Below are 19,617 nucleotides of genomic sequence, written 5' to 3'. Positions count from 1 at the left end.
CATCAGGCCTGACTCGGTTTAACTGCTCAGCTTTTTCAGTGTAACTGATGATCGTCGATACTTTGGGTTCAGAATTTGTCTGATCACCTTCACATCCCATAAAAAACAATATCAATGCAACCATGTGCCAACTGTTACTAGCTTCCCTATTCTATCAGCAGCACAAATATGCTAGCTGCTACTGCTAACGCATACCGCTATGAAAGAAAGTGCAATTTTTAAAAATGCAACAAAAGCTAATTTTGTTTCTCAGCCAATATTAATCAAGGAACATGCAGATAGTGCACTGCGCTATTTGACCTGGCAGATCAGCTGACCTCAGTAGCAGCCAAGTTTAAGTTTCTTTAGCCTGCCCAAAACCTCTCCAACTGCAAGCAGCTTTGCAACCCACCTCACTTTCATTTCCTCCTTTTCACGCTGTGTCTGGCTTAATCAGCCTCTTGCCTGTTGTCACTGACGTCTGCTCTGTTCTGTGGTGGGGTCCGCCTAATAAACCACTAAATATAAATTAGTCCAGATGGAAAACCTCATCTTCTTTTGATGATAGCGGTCTTGATTTCAATCACTGGCCTGTTAGCAAGTTTTCTTTTTATCTGTCGTCAGAGTGAACAACAGCATAACTAGACACACCATAGACACTAGACAGCTCTGTGGTGTCAGCTAGACAGTTTTGTAACAGAGCTGCAAAGTTGCACATGATGACATTTTTGAAGTTTTTTTTGTTTTACTCCAACTTTATTAATTGCGTCTGAAAGCTGCAAAGCTAACAGCTGAGAAATGTATCTGAGGTCACTCCCTGTGGGTGGTAATGCATGTAGGTCATGTGGGACTTTGTCAGGCAGTCGTCGATCCCATTTGGTGTCACAAATTGCGAAAGTGTGTCAGCACAGGCAGCAGACACTGCAAGTTTAAGCGAGTGGTTATCCCTGACAGAGAACATCTCGCCCTGACTACAGTTACATTTCCACCACAGAAGCATTCGTCTGCGTGTGCCACGTTCATATTTCCAAAGCAGAGACTCTGTTTTATTTTTCTGTGCCTCTTGGTTTAAGGCGTCCCAACATCCTGACCTCGCTCCCAAAACGTTAGTTGAATATTAAACTTTTCTTGTAATTAATCCATCTGTGATTTGGGTTCATAATAAGTGAGTTAATGACACTAAAGTGGAGCCAAATGTGTCTGTGCTCTATATGATCAGGGTAACACCACCATATTAGTTTGTTCTTTTTTTTAGGTCATTTTATCTGCAGTATGTGCACTCTTGGTTACTAAGAGTGCACATACTGCAGATTCTGACTTTTTTTAAGGTAAAATAAAAAAAATTTATGATGTTTAAAAAATTTCAAGACTGATTGTCATATCTCTTCTCACTTACTAACAGTCTGTGTAAGGGAAGTGATTGTTCTAATCTAAACGCTGCAAAACGACCAGCATACAGTTTAACCCAAGGAGGAGGAGGAGATATCAGATGCCTGCTGTGACTGGTGGATGTTTTTGCTCATATTCAACTTTGTAATTTTAAAAGTATTAACATGCCGTTTCTTTATTTTATAGGACGTCATCTGCAGTATTGCATCAACTTGAATTTGTATTTTTGGTAATAAAAACAGCAGAAATAAAATTTAAAAAAAAGATTTTTGTTGTGTCTGTGAAAAGGACCCTTACTTGCACATCCAAGTAGTCAAGAGTCCATCGCTTCATGATCCGTTTGAAGTTTGAACCTCACCTGTTCCATCCTACATGTTGTAATGTGGAGGCAACTTTGTTTCATATATTTTAAAGCCATGTAAAGTTAAAGTTCTTTTTTTGGGGGCTTTCAAATGTTCGGACTTTAAACCTTTCACCACCAGGTGGCATCATGTTACCAGTGGGTGGCCACAGGGGTGTTTTTAGGTGTTTACTGCTCTTTTTTTGTTTTTTGATTTCTTTTCCTTCTATCGTTGGTTCCTCGAGGCTTTTCCTTTTCCCTGCCTACCTGTGTAAATAGGAAAATGTTCTTATTGTTAAAATAGGTTAACTTGACTCACTACACCATCTTGTGGTACATATCAGTATTGCAGAAAGACACAGCCTAGTCCTGTGGCTTAATTTTGACTTGTGTGATGTTCCCGTGCAGCCAATGACAAAGCCGATTCAAATGGCCAATTCTGCGAGCATTTAAACCTGCGCTGGTGTGTTTCTGTTGCTCTGCTGCAAAAATCTAGTTGCCTGTAGAGCAGGGGTGTCGAACTCCAGTCCTCGAGGGCCTGCAAGTTTTAGATCTCAACCTGGATCAGCACTCCTGAAACAAATGATGAGCTCATTACCAGGCCTCTGGAGAACTTCAAGACATGTTGAGGAGGTCATTTAGCCATTTAGATCAGCTGTGATGGATCAAGGACACATCTAAAACCTGCAGGACACCGGCCCTCGAGGCCTGGAGTTTGACATCTGTGCTGTAGAGTTTCAAGTAGAGCCGCTCTCTTCCACTAAGAAAAAATAGCAGCAGAAGAATAATTAACAGTAAACATACCTACAGCGCAGATTTAGCACAGAAGCATAAATCCGCCTTCATTCACCAGTTTTATCTTATCGGCACAGCACATGAATGTGTTGAACACTGAGCCATAATAGTTGCTTCTTCACATTCTACTGACAGCTTGAGGGAATTTTAAATGGTTTAAAATATGGTTATCATTCCAGTGTTATCCTGCTGGAAGCGGCCATCAGAAATGGGTACACTTTGGTCATAAAGGGATGGACATGGTCAGCAACAGCACTCTGGTGGGGTTTGGGGTTTAAAAATGCTGATTAGGTACTAAGGGTCTCAGCGATTGCCATAAAATTCCCACTGATATAAGGCAGGATGACAACGATTTCCTAAAACTACTATTGTACAGTTTTGGTGACCCTGTGTGAATTGTAGTCTCCATGCCATGCTCAAAATCACTTAAACCACCTTTCTTCTCCATCTTGATGCTCCATCTGAACTTGAGCAGGTCGTCTAGACTACACCTCAGTGTCTAAATGTATGTTGCTGCCATGTAATTGGCTGTTTAGACACTTGCATTAACGTGCAGCCAAACTGGTGTACCTAATAAAGTGTGAATAACACGTTAAAGATGTGCACAACATTCACACAGGGTCGTGTTTTTAAACTTTCTCCTACGGTGTGTGTGTGTGCGTCTTTTTCATGAACATTTCTTCGCACAGCATTATAGATGAGCATCGTTTTTGTTTTGCATTTTGCTTAAAAAATGTATTAAAGTAACCCAGAGGACACCTCATTACAATGTTATGCAAGTCTGTTCAAAAGGTTACCATTTAATTAAATCTGTTGGACACATGGGAGAAAAATTCAAAAGCAGCTGAAGCAGAGCTTTTGCAAGCGTTCTCGAAAACAACTTTAGAAGTCAGCTGAGGTACGCAGCTGGTTGCATACCTCGGTGTGACCGAGCCGTATTCCAGCCATAAACAAAATCACTCTTGCTCGCTTTTATGTATACTGTACAAGATGCACTGCGAAATACAGTACCTCAAGGTTCAACAGTGCAGTGATGAGCTTTGCTAGTGTCTCTCATCACTTTGCAGAATTGCAGACATCGACCTCTTCTACTTTAAAGGGGAAAAAGTCTATTTCTGTAATCCCTTTGGCTTTAGCATGGAAGTCTGACCATACAAACATGGGAAAAAAACCCTTCCAGTCTATTCATTTCTTTACTGGATCAAGTTTTCTACATAAACCTTAAGATCAAGGCAAAGAAAAAAAAGAAATTGAAATGAGGCAAAGAAAGAAACAAGGGTGAAGATGGAGCAAGTAGTCGGAGATACTGTGGAATCAGTTGAAAAGACTCTTGCACCGCTCTGCTTTTCAACTTGTTTAATGGATCATTCTCAGATTTCCTTGCTCTATGAACCTTGTTTTGTGTTCCAGTGAGTAAAAAGGAAGAGGATTTTCAATCCCAAGCTGGCTAAAGAGAGTCAGATTGGCCACAGTGGGAGAGAGACGAGGGTTATCTTTAATGGGCCATCTTCCTGCAGTCGCACTCCCTAGCTTTGGATGACAGGACTTTGAGAAATGAAAGGAGCAGAGAGGGAGGAAAGGGCAAATTTGGACTCGTGTATGTGTACCCACGGAAGGAAATGATCCAGGAGCTAAAGGGCCAGAGTCAGAGAGCGTGGTCATTAAACAATCTGTTTTCTTCTCCAATAATCCTCCTTACCCATAAGAATCCGGCCAATTTATTTTCCTAAATCTCTTTGATAATCTTCAGGTCTTTCAAGTTAGCCCATGCACAAACACGCTCTCCTTTCCATCTGAATGCCCTCAGCACTCTCCCACTAGACCGGCCCGCTGTCTTCAGGGAGCGCCTGGCAGTGCTGTCTGTGAATGTTTTGGTTTCTTTGTGTCGAGCCTCCAGTTCTTATGGCTGTGTAGGAGATAAAAAGCGACATTTAAAGGATAACTCACCTGCACACAGTGATGTGTCCTCACTCAATTTTGCTCAATGTCAAGGTCATATTTGTTGTTTTACTGGTACTTTTTAGTCAGATTTGAGTGAAATTGGATACATTTGCCCGAGGTATGACTGTTTGCAAGCTTGTTGCAAGCAACACCAATACTTACTGTATATGTTTCTTTCTGTACTTCACACATGACCATAGTAACATATTAGCTTATTAATAACCTGTGAACTGTGACGGATCATGAGCTGGATGAGCTACCACATCAATAACCTTCTGGTTTGACCACTTTGACCACTTGAACCATAGAAAACTGAAAAGAAGGACATAGTCATGGAAACACACGGGCTGCTGAACTCTTGAAAAGTTAGTTTTAAGTCCTTTAGCTAATTCCACTCACTTCCAGTGGACAGAGGTGAGGGCAGAAATGTCAATGACGGACACATTTGAAAGAAAACGTATGTGCCTGATAGCAGCAGATAGACACGGCATCATCTGAACCGACCTTTTAAAGCAGAAGGTTTCAGTTTAGAAAACGTCTCAGTCACACAGTTGTGTATGACTTAAGTCACTATGATCGTTCTTTTAAAAAAACCACAAACAGCATCAGATTCAACCTTCTGCCCTTAAATGTTAATCTCAAATCCATTCCTCTTGAGTCTGACAGATTTCTCATTAATCTCTGTCAAACTAGAAAAAGTGTTAGCAAACCAGCGACGCTGTGATCACCGTGAACTTTATTATGTGTAGTGTTTCTGAACAATATCAGCGTGTTTAGTCTAAACCGCTGGTGAAAGTTCTTGAGTCAGGACATTTTTCTGTCATCAGTTGTCTCTTTGGGTATAAAGTGCAGTAGACGGTATTTGTTGTTTTGCATCATATAAGCAAAATATTCTAGCCTCCTTCTCTTGATTGTAGTGAGAATTATTGTCTTTTTGCTCATATGACACAAAACTTTGACTCTACAAGGTATCTAAAGTATCTCTCTGTACACCCATATCTCAGACTCCTCTAATGTCTTACACAGAGCACTGGTTAGTGTACATGCCTCAGCGCGATTTGAACAGGGATCTTTAAGTGTCTTCCTCTCAGAACTTTTCTCATTTTCCTGAAAGAAACTCCAGCCTGTTCAGTGTCACATCTGACTTTGTGCGAGAAATATGATGGTACTCTCAATCCTATCATCCTCAGTCTGAAGAGTGCCCTGAATGCCATCACACATTCACACTTTTCTCCCTCCGGGGAACCTGTGACTCCCTCCTTAGGGAGGCATCCCCAGGTGGCAAATATGCTTCTCAAATATGAGAGGTAGGAAGGAAATCAAATACCTCCTGAGAACCAACAGATGCAGCAGCCTTCATTATAATTCCACAGAACCACCGGGTTGGGTAATGTGGCACGCATTTGGGAGCATCACTATAATTAGAGCGGTAACAACTGTGCATGAGTGCATGAGAAAGGCAAAGGAAAACCTTCAATATGACAGGAAAACGTCATAGTCTCCAGCAGGATGAAGAAGAGTCTGCCAACCAGTCATGGATGAGAATCATTTGCATAACCCTAAATGTTTGGTAGATATAGGTTCCAACTACAACAACAAGATCATCAGGTTCTCCAGCTTCTGTTGATGGAGAAAAGAAGCATCCAACCAACAAAGTCCAAAATACTGTGGAAACCTCTGGACTATTGGGCTACTGCTATGTGGAGATGTTACAGATCAACCTGCAGAAGCCACTCAGGCTAAAGACTATAACCTTGTTTTTGCATGACACCCTAAAGGCAGAGAAAGGTGTTTCTTTTTATCCAAACCTTAGTAATACTGGATTTGTGCTGCTCATGCACATAAAGCTCACCACACCTCCTCACATTAACACAGTAAAATAGCATAATACAGTAAAACACAAACACTTATTGTAAAATAATTCAGATATATTTTCCTTTGTTCAGGTTGTTTTTGGCTGAACAACCACTCAAGTAACAAATAGTGAAGAGAGCATTTACTGACCCAGAGGTCATCTGTCCAATTTAATGCAAAAATATCTCACGAATTTGTGAGAAGGAAAGACTGGAAAATTTAGAGAAACACAGAACAAAATACAGAAAAAACAGCAGTAACATTCAGTCAAGGAATTCATGCGTTCATTCATTCAAATACGTTCTTCATTTGAGCTCCTAGGATCATTATCTCATAAGAAACAGTAGAACATCAGCAATAACTTTGAAATTGTATTATTAAGGCAGCCAAACAAACTACAGACTCGGTGTCATTAAGATGAGTGATTTTCCTTCTTATTGAACACGAAGCAATGATTCAGAGTAAAATGAAACTGATAAAATCAAATAATTATTTATGCTAATTTTTTAAGGAAATTGTGCTTGGGATTAACTGGGATTTTATTTAACAAAATTGCATTGCAGTTGGCCGTCCGACTGCGGTCTGGAGTGTGGGGCCTCCCTGCTGCTACGGAGTCGGGGTGGTCTGCCTCTCCCCACCGCAGGGAAAAGGGTAACACCACCTGGGTCTGGGTGCAGTTCCCCCCTCCAGGGGCAAGGGTACCTAGACCCGGTTTGTAGAGTACGCTTGGGGAGTGTGATCGTGTGTACAGCGTCTCTTTATGTCTGTCTCCACGTTGGTTGAGTGTGGAGTGAGTGCATATGAGAGCATGAGGGTGGGAATGGATGTTTGTGTCTGTGGGTGCCTGTATGTCTGTGTCTATATGTCAGGTTGGGTATCAGACGCCACCTCTCTGGGGACACCTCAGGCCCTCCAAGGTTTGGAGGCCTATCTCCACCTACCACCACTTCCCCTGCCGGTGGCGGACTCCCTCAGACATCGGTGCGTTGGTGGTTCCTTGTGTCTGGGGGTGGGCGTCCAGGTACACACCGGCTCACTCCTTGGCGGCCGCTTATCGGGGCCTGGAGCCTGGGGCTCGCTCGGGCCCCTTCGGGGGTGGGGTCGGGCCCTTCGGGGGCCCTTTGCTCGGGCCCCTTCGGGGGGCCCCTCGGTCACTCAGGCACAGCTGGCGGCCGGTGGAGCTCACGGGTGCGTCACTGCAACTCCCCCTGACTTCTGCTCCGCGGCTGCTGAGTGAGCCCTCATCTGGGACTCTCCTCAGCTCTTTCTGGAACAGTGGCGCGGCTGCCCCTCTGTTGGTCTTCCATGGTTTCTTGTGTTCTGGGGGCCTCTGGATGTCTGGAGTTTTGATCTCCTCCATACCTGCTTCACACCCTGGAGGACGGGGCTATGGCCCCCCCACACTCCCTAGCAGATCGTTACATGGAGAAACCTTTGGAATACAAGCGCGCTGATCCACACAGGTATGCACACGGGTGTTCACTGCTCGTAGACCCAAATTACACCTTTCTTGGCTGCTACTTCGAAGCACATCTGTCCTGCGTGCTGCACAACAACATTGAATATTTAGTATTTACTGCTGTTTACACTTAGCTAGATTAATGCGATGGTGTTGTGTTTAGTATGTTGCTTTGTTTTGGTTTTTTTTTGTCTTTTTTTGCTTGTTTTCTATTCTTCTCTCAACAGGTGATCCAGGAGATTTTTATTTTTTTTCTCCCCCCCTTTCTCACTGTCCCTCTCCCCTTCTGTTTTTCCTTTCCTTCCTCTTTCTTTCTCCCTTTCCTATCTCTCACTCATGTCTGTCCCGTCTGTAACATCTGAAAATAAAATATAATAAATAATAAAAACAAAGATCGACCAAATGGACCAATACGGCAATGCCACGATGATCCATTTGGCAAAGTAAATCCATTGGGTATCCTTGTTGGTCTTCAGACAACAATTCTGATGGCTAAAGAACCAAATGGGACAGGCGAAAAAAAAAAAAATTGCATTAAAGTTGACATTTTTCATTTTACTTATGTAGCCAAATGACACCGAAAACTTGTAATTAAATTAAATTAAATTAAATTAAATTAAAATGAGCATCATGGCATTTTTGAGTGTATGGACTGTCTGCAAATCTTTTACACTTAGTTTGTAAAAACTGTCTCCAAATAATTGTAGTGATTTTTGTTTTTCTTTAGTAAAAATATTCACTAACTTACGCGGCCCCTATTCCATATTTATTTTTTTTTATTTTAGATTTTTTTTAGTTTTGTAATTATTTAGTTAATCTCCGAAACACCTACCTCCCCCCTCACCTCACGCTTTTATTTTGAAGGCGGGTCCTCTCGTGTTCCGGTGCTGTCCCCTCCGTTAAACCCCGTGCGGTACGAGGCTGACCGCTGAATTTTAACAGCAGGTGAAAAAAAGAATGAGAGAAAAATGAAAGAGCGAGGGAGGTAGAGAGGCGTAGAGAAAGACAGAGGGGGAGAGAGAGCTGTCGGAGCATCCTGCCAGCCGCTGCTGTGGAGGAGGGTGAGGCTTCGCTAAATGTTCCGTTGGCTCGACTCGTTTTCGTCTTTTGTTGATGTCAAGGCAGAAACAAAGTCCTTCGTCCACCGCGGGAGCGCGCCTCTGTGTTGTGAAACGCACATTCACCATAACGAGGCTGTGGTTGCGTGTCTGTGCTTCCCAGTGGCGGTTCAAACCCGCCTCATCTACTTTACCGTCTTATGTGGCTCCCTGTTCGCCCCACATCCCTCATGATCCTCTGCTGGAGCGCATCTGCGGTTATGTTTGGCGCGACATTTGGTCCGGTTTAAAAACGGTAGAATGAATAGAGCTCTCTGATAATCTGTTGTCGATAGGCTGATCTCATTTATTTATTTTTTTTTATTTATTTGCACGTTATTCTGGCGTCAGCGTGACCAGGAAATGCTGTAAGCAGGCCTGTCCACCCCCCATCCATCCACCCACCCATCCATCCATCGTGAACTGAATGAAAGACCTGTTTGCTTTGGCTCTGAGCGCAGTAATGTTGGGACACATGTTTGCTCTTTGCCTGTGTGTACATGTGTATCAGTGTGGATAATCAGACCCCCTCCCCCTGTGTGTGCGCTCTGCTGGCAGCATTTCAACATGACAACCCTGCGTCAGAGGAAGGGCAGCAAGGGGAAGGAGCCCTCTCCTGCTGCAGAGCTTCAGTCCCAGCAGCACAACTGTTGCTCTGAACACCATCCGGAGAAGATCCTGCATGGTGAGTGAGACACCCCGCACTCCCATCTCAGGCTTGAGCCACACATAGATGTTTCCCACCAACAAGCTGCAAGTGCCAGTTCTACCACACATTTCAGCAGGTTTGAGCCGATCACTGGTGAAGTTCTTGGTGCTGTTCTGGTGCCAGCTTTTTGGCAGCAGTACCAGGCTTTTTACCTCTGCCAAAGTAGTTGAGGACTTGTCAGTGGGTTTGATTTGCAGTCTGCTGTTATTTTGTTCCCACATGAAGCATCCCCAATTTCCACCTGTAGTGTTTGGTTCTCAAATCTGTTGACTTTAAAGCTGATTCTCAAGGCACCAAAGCAGAACTGGCTTTGCAGCAGTGCTGGCACTGCGTCAGTGCAATCCAGGCATTTTAAAACTTTTTTTTGTGGTGGAAATGAGTAGAAGTATTTCCAGATTGGGCACTGGTGTTGCACTGGGTAGAAAGTCACATCGGGTTGTGACTGGCTAAAAACCAAGCACCTGCTGCGGGCTTTTTGAGCCAAAGCCAGCTCGAGCTCCAGGGATAGTGTTCAGGATCTGACCCTGACTTTAACCTGCTACAGGTGTTCTCAGTGTGGCTTTACTGATGTTTTCATAAATTGCTCTGCTGGTTAAAGCCTGATATCTTACACCTTTTGTGCATTTCTGCATTCAAAGAAGAGACATTGTTATGTGTGCGATGCTTTTGTGTCAAATGAAAAACGCTGAAATCATTATTTGCAGCTGCGGCCATCAAATTTGCACGTAAACAACACATGAATGCCTGGGCTGATGGTTAGATCACTCTTTTCTGCTCACACTTAGCCTGCAGTGCACATTCACACAGGACTTTATTGTGATTTATTTGTTACCCCTCTCACACACACTCACACATCAGTGGAGGCAATTTGACGTTCAGTGTCTTGCTCAAGGACACTTTGAAGCCACCCAAAATGTTAGCTTCTCATGTGGGCCGGTTCTCAAATGCAAGTTCTTGATTGAGTACCAGTACCTGTGCAGATTAGGTGGCGATGGGCGATTAGAAGGGGGCGGAGACTGGCTGGAAACCAAGCACTTTGCTGCAGGGTTTTTTTTGGGTCAGAGCCATCTCCTGGGAGATGGTGGTCAATATCTGGCCTCGACTTTGACCCACTGCAGGTCTGCTCAGTGTGATTTTTATTGACGCCTTCATAAATCACTCTGCGGGTTCAAGCCTACAATCGTACACCTTTGTTGTATTTATGCATGCACAGTCATGTTTTCTTGTGTCTCATCCCTAAAGGAGACTGAAGCTTGATAAGCTTTTTTCTTCATTTCAACATTTAAATGATTGACTCTGGTGTCATATTATATTTGTAACCTTCATTTCACAAGTGTCCACTGAATGAAAACTAGCGGGTGTCGCACTTACGTGCATCACGATGTGCACTTTTATGACAATTCAAAACATTTACAATGTTGTGCAAAAAGTCAGTTTCTGCAGAAACTGCACGAGGAACACACAGCACATATTTTCACTCGTCACAGTGGGTGTTATTAAAACCTTTAAAAGACTGAAAGTAGCTCTGTTCTAGTCAAGTTTCCCAGTAAGCTGCAGTTATGAAGTGCATGTTGGAGGGTCAAACAGGAAACAACTCCCTGCACACCTTTCTGGAGTCACATTAGAGCGAGCTGTTTCTATAACTCTGAAACCAACAATCTAGCATTCACACCCACTTCACACAGTGGGTGGCCAGCTGTGCAGAGGTGGCAAAGGGGCTGAAGCTTCTTCTTTTTTTTCATACTCGAATCATTTTTGTCATTTTACACGCGGGTGTCCGACTAGAACGCCACAAGTGCCTTTTTAGAAGAGACTGTCTGAAAATGTGTGCTGTTTTCGACATATTTTAGAATACTGAACCTCTCGCCTTTCCCGGTGAAGTGTCTGGAGCAGGTGTACACTCTCTGAGAATGTTGTACGCAGCTGAATCTGCCAACATGCACAGCAACATGACCCTGAAGCCGAAGCAGCTAAATGAAATCCAGCCATCAGTAAAAAAAGAAAAGTGTTACTGTTTCACGTTAAATTTTACCCTACAGTGAAAACTAACATGCTAATGTTCTTGCAGGTGATTGGTCATGGGGAGCTATAATCTGGACTTCAGTTGGTTGGTCTGTCTCTGTTGGTCTTGGCCTGCTTTGCTGCATCTACGTGGCGACGCTACACGAGAACGACCTGTGGTTTTCCAACATAAAGGTAAAGACTGTTTACGGTCACAGACCCGACACTGTGGAAGTGGAAAGAAGAAACAAGCCATTAATGAAAGAGCAAATCCTTTCTAAAGAATGACTGTGATTTACAGAATAGACTTCCTGTTTTATGCATTATGCAGAAAGTAATCAGGGAAATGTTTACTGAGGTCCCAGCAGGAGGGGACTGAGGGACCCTGTCTCATAGATTTGTTTTTTGCAGCTACAATCGTCGCCCCCTGCTGGTCATTGAAAAGAAAATATGGGTTTAGACCTTGCTGCTTGGCATATCTGGAAACTACATCCATCTTTTATACTGTTTATTAGCAACTGCAGGAAAGAAGTTCACTTTCAGCCTCTGGTTTGAGTTCCCAGACACTTACCGAGAGTTTTAAAAATAAGAGGTGATGCAACCCTGTGGTAAACACTGCTTCTTTGAAATGTGCTGCTGGAATCAGATTCAAGTCGAGCGTGGGAATTTAAAGGCTTTGCAGATCACCTCTTTATGTTTTCATCTAAGTTTTCTACAATGTCCGAACTTTTTTAGAGATAGGGAATTGTAGATGTCTCAATAAGAATTAGCCTCTCGGTGGCTGTATGTCTTAGTGACAGCTTATCTTAAAGTACTGCCAGTGAGTTTGTGTCAGTGGGAGCTGGAAAAGTTGGAAATGCGTGGCGCTGTTTAAATTTTATAAAGCTCTTGTTAAAAAGCAGTAAAGCTGCCTGGATTGATGTATTTGGCACTTGTCTAACAAAGTTATCTGAGGATTTGACATCCATGTGCACGATTCATTAACCACATCACAGATGTGGATATTAACTGATGGAAAAGTGTCACACGGTGTGACCGTTAAGCTAAAAATTTCCACACGCGCTTTGCGCTTATCTAACGTAGCTTCGACATCAGTGCCAGGGACATCCCCTCGTCCAGTTTTCTTCCTAAAATGGTCTTCAAACACGTCATAAACACTTCATCCTAAAACGTGATGATTGCTTTTCCACACGCTTCATGGGATGAATTTTCAGGGCTGTTATGTGAACCACATGAGATCCTGAATCATCGCGGTTGTTTCAGGCCTTTCAGGGTTTGTTCATTGTTGTACAGCAACAGAACATTGTGCTCTGCCAAATGTGATGTCATTTATAATTGCCCCCCTTTAGAGCGTCAGCAGCACTCTGGTTCTGGCTGAGATCTACATAGCAGATTTCAAACTGGGTGACATGGCAGAAAAGATGTCTGCATTAGTACTAAAACTGGGGCAAAGTGTGAATCAATGCTGCTGCCATAAATTGTCTTTGCATCATTAAGTGATGCAGTATGAATCATTTGTTTTCCTGCAGCAACTGACGCAAGAACATTATATTTTTTTGGAGTGGTGTGTTTTGTGGTTTTGTAATCTACTTTTACATATGAAGTGAAAACACTGCAGGTTAATATTTTGCGTGAAAATTGCTCTGAAGTTGTTTATCACAGGGAGGGATGGAAAGTTGAACTACCAGATGCGCAGCTATGTAAGTCAAAACCACAATCTGAGACATTGTTTCTTCTAACAAGCTCATTGTTTCTAAGTAACCTTTGAGTGTTCATTACTGAAAAATAGCAAATAGGAAAAAAGAGTATTCTACATTGTAGAATGTGGTGTAACGTTAGCATCTGCTTGTGGTTAGCTACAGGATACTTGTAGGAAATTCTATTATTGCAGTAATTGGGGACATTAACGAGGCCATTATGTGTGTAATTATACATTTTTGACATAGCAGAGGAGAAAAACAAATGAAGGTAAAATATGTTGAACACGCTGATGAAATCTCTGCAAATCTGGCATCTGGACTCAAGAATGAATTGATTCAGCGATCACAGGGCGAGCTCGCTGTAGTCCAGGTGATCTAAATTTCACTATCAGATTCGGGACAGTGACGGGACAACAGCAGTCCCTTCAAGGTCCTTTATACTCAAGGTTAAAGACCTTAATACAGAGGCTCAATACGGGACAACATTCAAACAGAGCATTACTTGGTGAAAGTGGGAAGGAAAAACTCCCTTTTAACAGGAAGAAACCTCAGACAGAACCAAACTCGAGGAGGGGGGCTTTATTTTTTGAGTTTTTGAGATATTGATACATTGCCAGATGTTGAAGACCTTAAAGTGGGTCAAAAACCTATTAAAAAAAAATCTTGCAAATTATTTGATACATGAAGCCAACATTTTGAAGCAGTCATTATAAATGTCCAGTCTTTGGACCATAACAGTTGGAGGTTTAAGGCCCGTGTTGTTTTGAGATGGAATGACCCAGTTACCGGTACTGGTAATTTAGGGCGGCTGTGGCATAGACCTTACATTGGGTGGTGGTCTAATAAATTTGTTAAGCACTGTATCAAGTACACATGTGCCTCTCAGGTGGACTTCAAAGAAGTATAATGGAAACCAGTAATTGTCCACGGTGCCTCCAGCTGTCTGTGTCTGACAGACTTCAGTGTTCAGAGTCCCCTCAGTGTAAAACTGTCAATAATAAAGGTTCCCACATTCAACTCTGTCATGATGCTACTTGTAAACTACAAAAATGTCCAAATGCATTTTATTCATAACTAAGCATTAAAGACAAAAATGCAAAGAGTAATGTGGACTTTTGAAACATTGTTAGAAATATCTTTATACTTACCCATGAAAACAAATTGGAGATAAATGTTTGGTTCATGAATTTATTGCCTTCCTTTGACTAAAGTTGCAGGTTGGTTTGCATGAAAGCCGACTGTTATGTGCATGTGGAAGTTATTAAGAGAAGGCTGAAGATAAAGCACCGTTTGGTTTTCTGTAAATCTCTTTAGAGTGGGAGCTTCCCACAGGGACTACTGAATCATAACCTGACACCAGAGACACGTCTGGTTCTGAAGCTCTATCCCAATCACAGGACGACTCATCTCTTTGTGTAGAACAGACGAGACTGCGTCATCAGTTTACTTCCTCTGTTGGTTGCCTGCATGGCCAGCCAGGTGCTTATTCTGTTTCTCATGAAAATGTGAAATGCATCTTGCCCGCGTATAGCTCCGCCGTGCTCACGGTAATTTGTGGGCTTCTGTCACAGGGACACAAAGCGGCACTTTGAGTTAATTGATCGGAATCCGTGTGGACACAGTTTGCGGTCCAGCGCGGACTTTTTTTTCTGTTTGTGTGTGTGAAGGGGAGCAGACAGATGTGTTCATTCATAATAAATGCAGGTCACTTTACAGGCCTGGAGAACATCTCCCTGAAATGTTCCCACAAATAAGTGGGCTCCTGGCTGACATCATCGCACACTGCATGCATATGTGAACCGTTTCCTTCTGTTAATGCAATCAAAGCCTACGCCTGAGTCTATGTTCGCACAGAGCAGACCGAATCTGCTCGGTTACATTAAAAACGTGGCTGTGGCTCAGCATTAAAACATTCAGTGTTTTTTAGGGAGACTGTCTGGGAACATGAAAATGCATAAGCAGTCTCTGCTGCTGATGTCCAACAGTTTCTCTAACTTTCTGAAACCAACAGCCTAACATTCACAATCATCTCTCGCTTGTGTGGAGGTGAAAACCTACCCTGGATATTTTCTTTCAAGCTCTGCTCTTCACACTGTCTCTGCAACAAACTTTGAACAACTTAGGCCTTTTTTTGGAGGAGACCATCAATGATATTCTGTTGGCCTCGTATTTATGATGATGTATGATATTAAATATCTCCATTCAATAGGACTGCTGGCTTTTGACTCGCTGGTATAAACACTTTTCATCTCTGGCGTTCTTTTTTGTATAAAAATGCCCTCGGGCAGTGTTCACAGCCAGCATTAACAGATCTGTCCACACTGGACACACAGGTGTGAATGCCATTTTCAACTAACTCAGTCTGAGCGATGCAGATTTTATAACGGACATCTGACAAAATTATAGATATAGCTTAAAACGTTATCCAGCAATCACTCAGAGAAAGTAACACCTACAAAGTATCAATAGATGATAGAGGAGATGGTAAGCTTCACCATATATTAGTTAATTTTTGGCCTTTATTATGTAATAAATTGAACATTAGATAGAAAAAATGGGGAGAGAGCAACAGCAAAGGCCCTTGGGTTGGAGTTGAACCTGCGCTGCTGCATTTAGCCCTGCGGCATGTGGTCACCTGCGAGCTAAACTGGTGCCCAGATGTAGCTTACTTTAAGCTACAGTAATAGTTCCTATACATCTAATGCTAGGGGTGAAGTGAAGCATGATTAGTTTATTACTGCCGTGAAAGAGTTGGATGTCTCGTTTTATTTCAGCAAAACTATCTCACAAAGTTGCCACAGACATGCGGTGAAGATAGCGGGTGTACTTTATACACTATATTACCAAAATGATTCGCTCATCTGCCTTCACACGTATATATCAGGCTGAGTGACATCCCATTCTTACTCCATAGGGGTTCATGTGATGTTGGACCACCCTTTGCTGCATTCCCAGCTCTGCACCACTGCGCCTGATGCTTTGCATTGTGCTTGCTGATGTATGCAGGTGTTTGGCCATGGAAACCCATTCCATGAAGCTCTCTATGCACTGCTCTTGAGCCACATGGCGTTCGGAGGTCTGTAGCGACTGACTGTGCAGAAAGTTGGTGACCTCTGCGCACTATGTGCTTCAGCATCCCCTGACCCTGCGCTGTGAGTTTACATTGCCTTCGTGGCCACTAACAGTTGATTGCGGAGCATTTAGTGGCGAGGAATTTCATACCTGGACTTGTTGCACAGGTGGCCTATCACCACCCTGGAATTCACTGAGCTCATGAGAACAGCTAATATGGATGGATGTATCAGTTTATGGTGTTTAGGGCTGTTGCAGGCTACGTTCCTAAACTGGTGGAATGTGCACACACACATACTGGCGAATTAGTTAAAGGATGAATTAACTGATAAATAAAATACTAGAATCTCATCAAAAATATATTAGCAAACATGCTAAAAAATACCAATAGCTGAAACACAGTGAAGAGTTCTGGTTCAATCACGAGAATTAGTGAATGAGGCCTAGTCGACGCTGATCAGTTACAGCTTCCTGTGCTATAAATCAATGTGGCCACGCCCCTAACTACCTTGTCCAGTTGAAAATCACAGGAAGCTGTCAACTATGTCCAAAACTGTTTTGGTCCCATGCTGCAGATATACCTTTCAATCCTCTAAAGTTGGATATTTTAAAATGAGAGTGCATGAGGATGGACTCGCTGTAGGAGCCAACCTCAGGTGGCCATCAGGGGAACGGCAGTTTTTTTTTTGTTTTTTGTTTGTTTGTTTGTTCTAAAAACTTTTGCTTTGGCTTTAATTTTCATCTCCAGAGCTTTTTAGTTGGGTGACTTGTTCAGATATATATTTTTTGATTTGTTTAAATTTTTTAATCTGTCTCAGGGAATGAAATTTAGTAGTGTCCTCGCTCAGTCCCTCCCATAGTCTGTTCCTCTGTCGGTAGGCTGATCAGGAAGATGTTGTGACAAAGTTTGACAGACTCAGACTCACCTGTCTCAGGCTGCAGGCAGTGATGGTAGCCTATGACCTTACGGCGTTATGCATCACATGTCTCTTTGCTGATTGTGTTTTGTATATCTGTGTACTGTCACACGTATATTCATGGAGTCATGTAGTCTTCTCACTATTGCACTGCATGTTATGCAGCAGGATTGGCCTTTTAATGTTAATGTATACCAGTAAAATTAGTAGATTTATTTTTGCTTCTATCAGAAAGATAATTAGGAACTAAGGCTTTCATTTAAGTGAAGTGGACTAAACACTCACTGTGCTGCAGGTATTGCTGCTAAAAGAAATCTGCCAAATGTAAAGATTATGGCAAAGAAATGAAAACTAAGATCCATCAGCCAGCGTTTGTTCTTTTTAATCATTACTACTAGTTTTGTTGAACCCTGATTGTGGTTGTGAAATGAAAGAAAACCACAAAAACTACCAGCTCAGTTTGTGTGGAGACCCAAACAGAGGGAAATAACTTTCAAATTCAAATGTTTAAATTTAGCTGTGCGGACAGAAGAACATGCTGAATTATCCAAAAGAAGTTTCCAAGGCACAGAAAATTGTGTTTTGTGCACCTGGTTTTACCCTGAACTGCTTCCTGTTGCTCTCTGGGCCGTCTGGATGGATATATTTAATTTCCTGCCTTCAGAGACCCCCCCCCCCATCTCTCTCACTTTTATTCTCCCATTTACTGTTTCATGCACACACACGCGCACACACACGTTGTCTGAAGTGTCTTCAGGTCAAGTAGGCTGGAAAGAACTGTGAAACATGCTGGAAAGTAATTTGTGGATTTGGGAGTCCCGCCTGATCAGTGCTGCTGCCTGACCCGACCTGACCCTACGTGACTGATGGTATCGGAGCACGGCGGCCTGTGGAGAAGCTTCACAGAAAGGGAACTGCTTTTAATAATCTCATATGTGGTTTCCTCACCCAGCATGCTGTTGAGGGAATGTATTATCAGAGTTAGCCTGAGGTGAAAGGGTCTGGAGGATTTTTTCTCTCTCGTTCACGCTCATACCCTTACAGTGCTTATTATCTCTTGTCCTCTTATGTAGCGAGACAGCTGGCTTAATCTGGCCTCTTGAATTCATCAGGTGTGAGGTCACATCCGTGCCGGCTGCAGCGCCTGGGTTTATTTCAGACGCACGCACAGATCCACAAACCTTCCGACAACTGTTCCTTGCATTTTCCGAACGATGTTCCCATGTTTCCCCACCCCCACTTATTCTCCTTATTCTTTTCCTGTAAGCACGTGTGCTTTTATAGACGAGGGGTCACCAGTAGTCAACTCGCTTCTCCCTCCCTCCCTCTGGCTGCTGCAGTTATCCACAGCCTGTCCTGTTGTTCGCAGGGTTTAGTCTTTCTCTTTGCTTTTTGTTCTGAAGTTGCCGGCTGCGTTCGATGGAGGCAGAGGCCACTTCGTATTTAGGCTTTGGCAGACATAGAGCAGAGGAAATGCTGGATGGACCCTGGCTTGGATTTTTCGTGCATCACATAACAGAGATGGGAGTTATTCAAAGACCCATAAGGAGGAAATGGTAACACAGACACACAGAGAGAAGAGGATCGGTGCCTTCTGAGAAGTGTACTGGCTTCCAGCGTAATGAGCAATGTGTGAACTTGTTAACTAGGCCTATTCTCTTTGACCTTAATTTAAATTGAGGATTAGCCATCTCATCAGAGTTCTTGGTGGAAAGCCAAGGCTTGTTTTGCCTTGGGCAAAACTCAAAAGGAGGATTGGGAAGGAAAGTAGCTGCTCATCCCTCAGAGGAAGCTTTTGCATATTTCCTTTGGCAGGGAACTTGAAGCGATTAAAAAGCGAATTTATTTGGATTGACTTCAAGAAGAGAAAAACACACCACATTTACATTTTTTTCCGTAATGGATTTGGATCAGTTCTGTACCTTAACCCGGGAGCGTCCTGTTTATCTACCTGGATTCAGCTCATCAAAGGATCCAAGAATTTATTGATAATCTCTGCGTTCCCAGGCAATGGAGCTCCGTAAGAGGGTGAAGCCAAAACATGGCCTTTCACAAGATGCGCCGTCTGAAGGCAGATGTAACCATAACGCTCTGTCGGGAACGCAGGAGGGGGGTGAAGGAGGGGTTTCTCTGCTTGGGCGATCCGGTTCACGTTCCCATTCCGGTTCAGGCGTTTCACCCCTGCGGCCTTGGCAACAGTGCGTTTTCATGGCAGCAGGGCTGTTAGCGGCTGTGCTGCTGGCACTGACTCAGGCTTGGTGTGTGAACGGCTTACATGAGAATCTGCTGTGGTTCTCGCAGCTCACGGTAGGAGTTATTACGTGTTTATAGAAAGTGTTTCAATTTGAGCGATTGATAAACCAA

The 19,617-nt window shown here is 43.1% G+C and overlaps 1 protein-coding gene across 4 annotated transcripts in view; it reads left to right on the top strand.

The window, feature by feature from the left end:
• The first annotated feature begins 8,500 nt into the window (after window positions 1-8,500).
• The window catches only part of dpy19l3 (dpy-19 like C-mannosyltransferase 3), a 73,864-nt gene continuing 62,747 nt past the window's right edge, over window positions 8,501-19,617 (top strand). For 2 of the 4 annotated variants that reach the window (XM_026175880.1, XM_026175889.1), the window contains exons 1-3: window positions 8,501-8,818; window positions 9,413-9,539; window positions 11,632-11,759. In XM_026175880.1, the coding sequence (XP_026031665.1) occupies window positions 9,422-9,539; window positions 11,632-11,759 (246 nt within the window). In that variant the 5' untranslated portion in view covers window positions 8,501-8,818; window positions 9,413-9,421. Of the gene's footprint in view, window positions 8,819-9,412; window positions 9,540-11,631; window positions 11,760-18,593; window positions 19,561-19,617 lie in introns of those variants that run through there. The other 2 variants (XM_026175872.1, XM_026175896.1) reach the window with 2 other exon arrangements.

Source organism: Astatotilapia calliptera, chromosome 1 (assembly GCF_900246225.1).
Source record: "Astatotilapia calliptera chromosome 1, fAstCal1.2, whole genome shotgun sequence".
Classification (NCBI taxonomy): domain Eukaryota; kingdom Metazoa; phylum Chordata; class Actinopteri; order Cichliformes; family Cichlidae; genus Astatotilapia; species Astatotilapia calliptera.
Note: the sequence above shows the minus strand (reverse complement) of the source record. Positions and strands in the feature narration are given on the sequence as shown.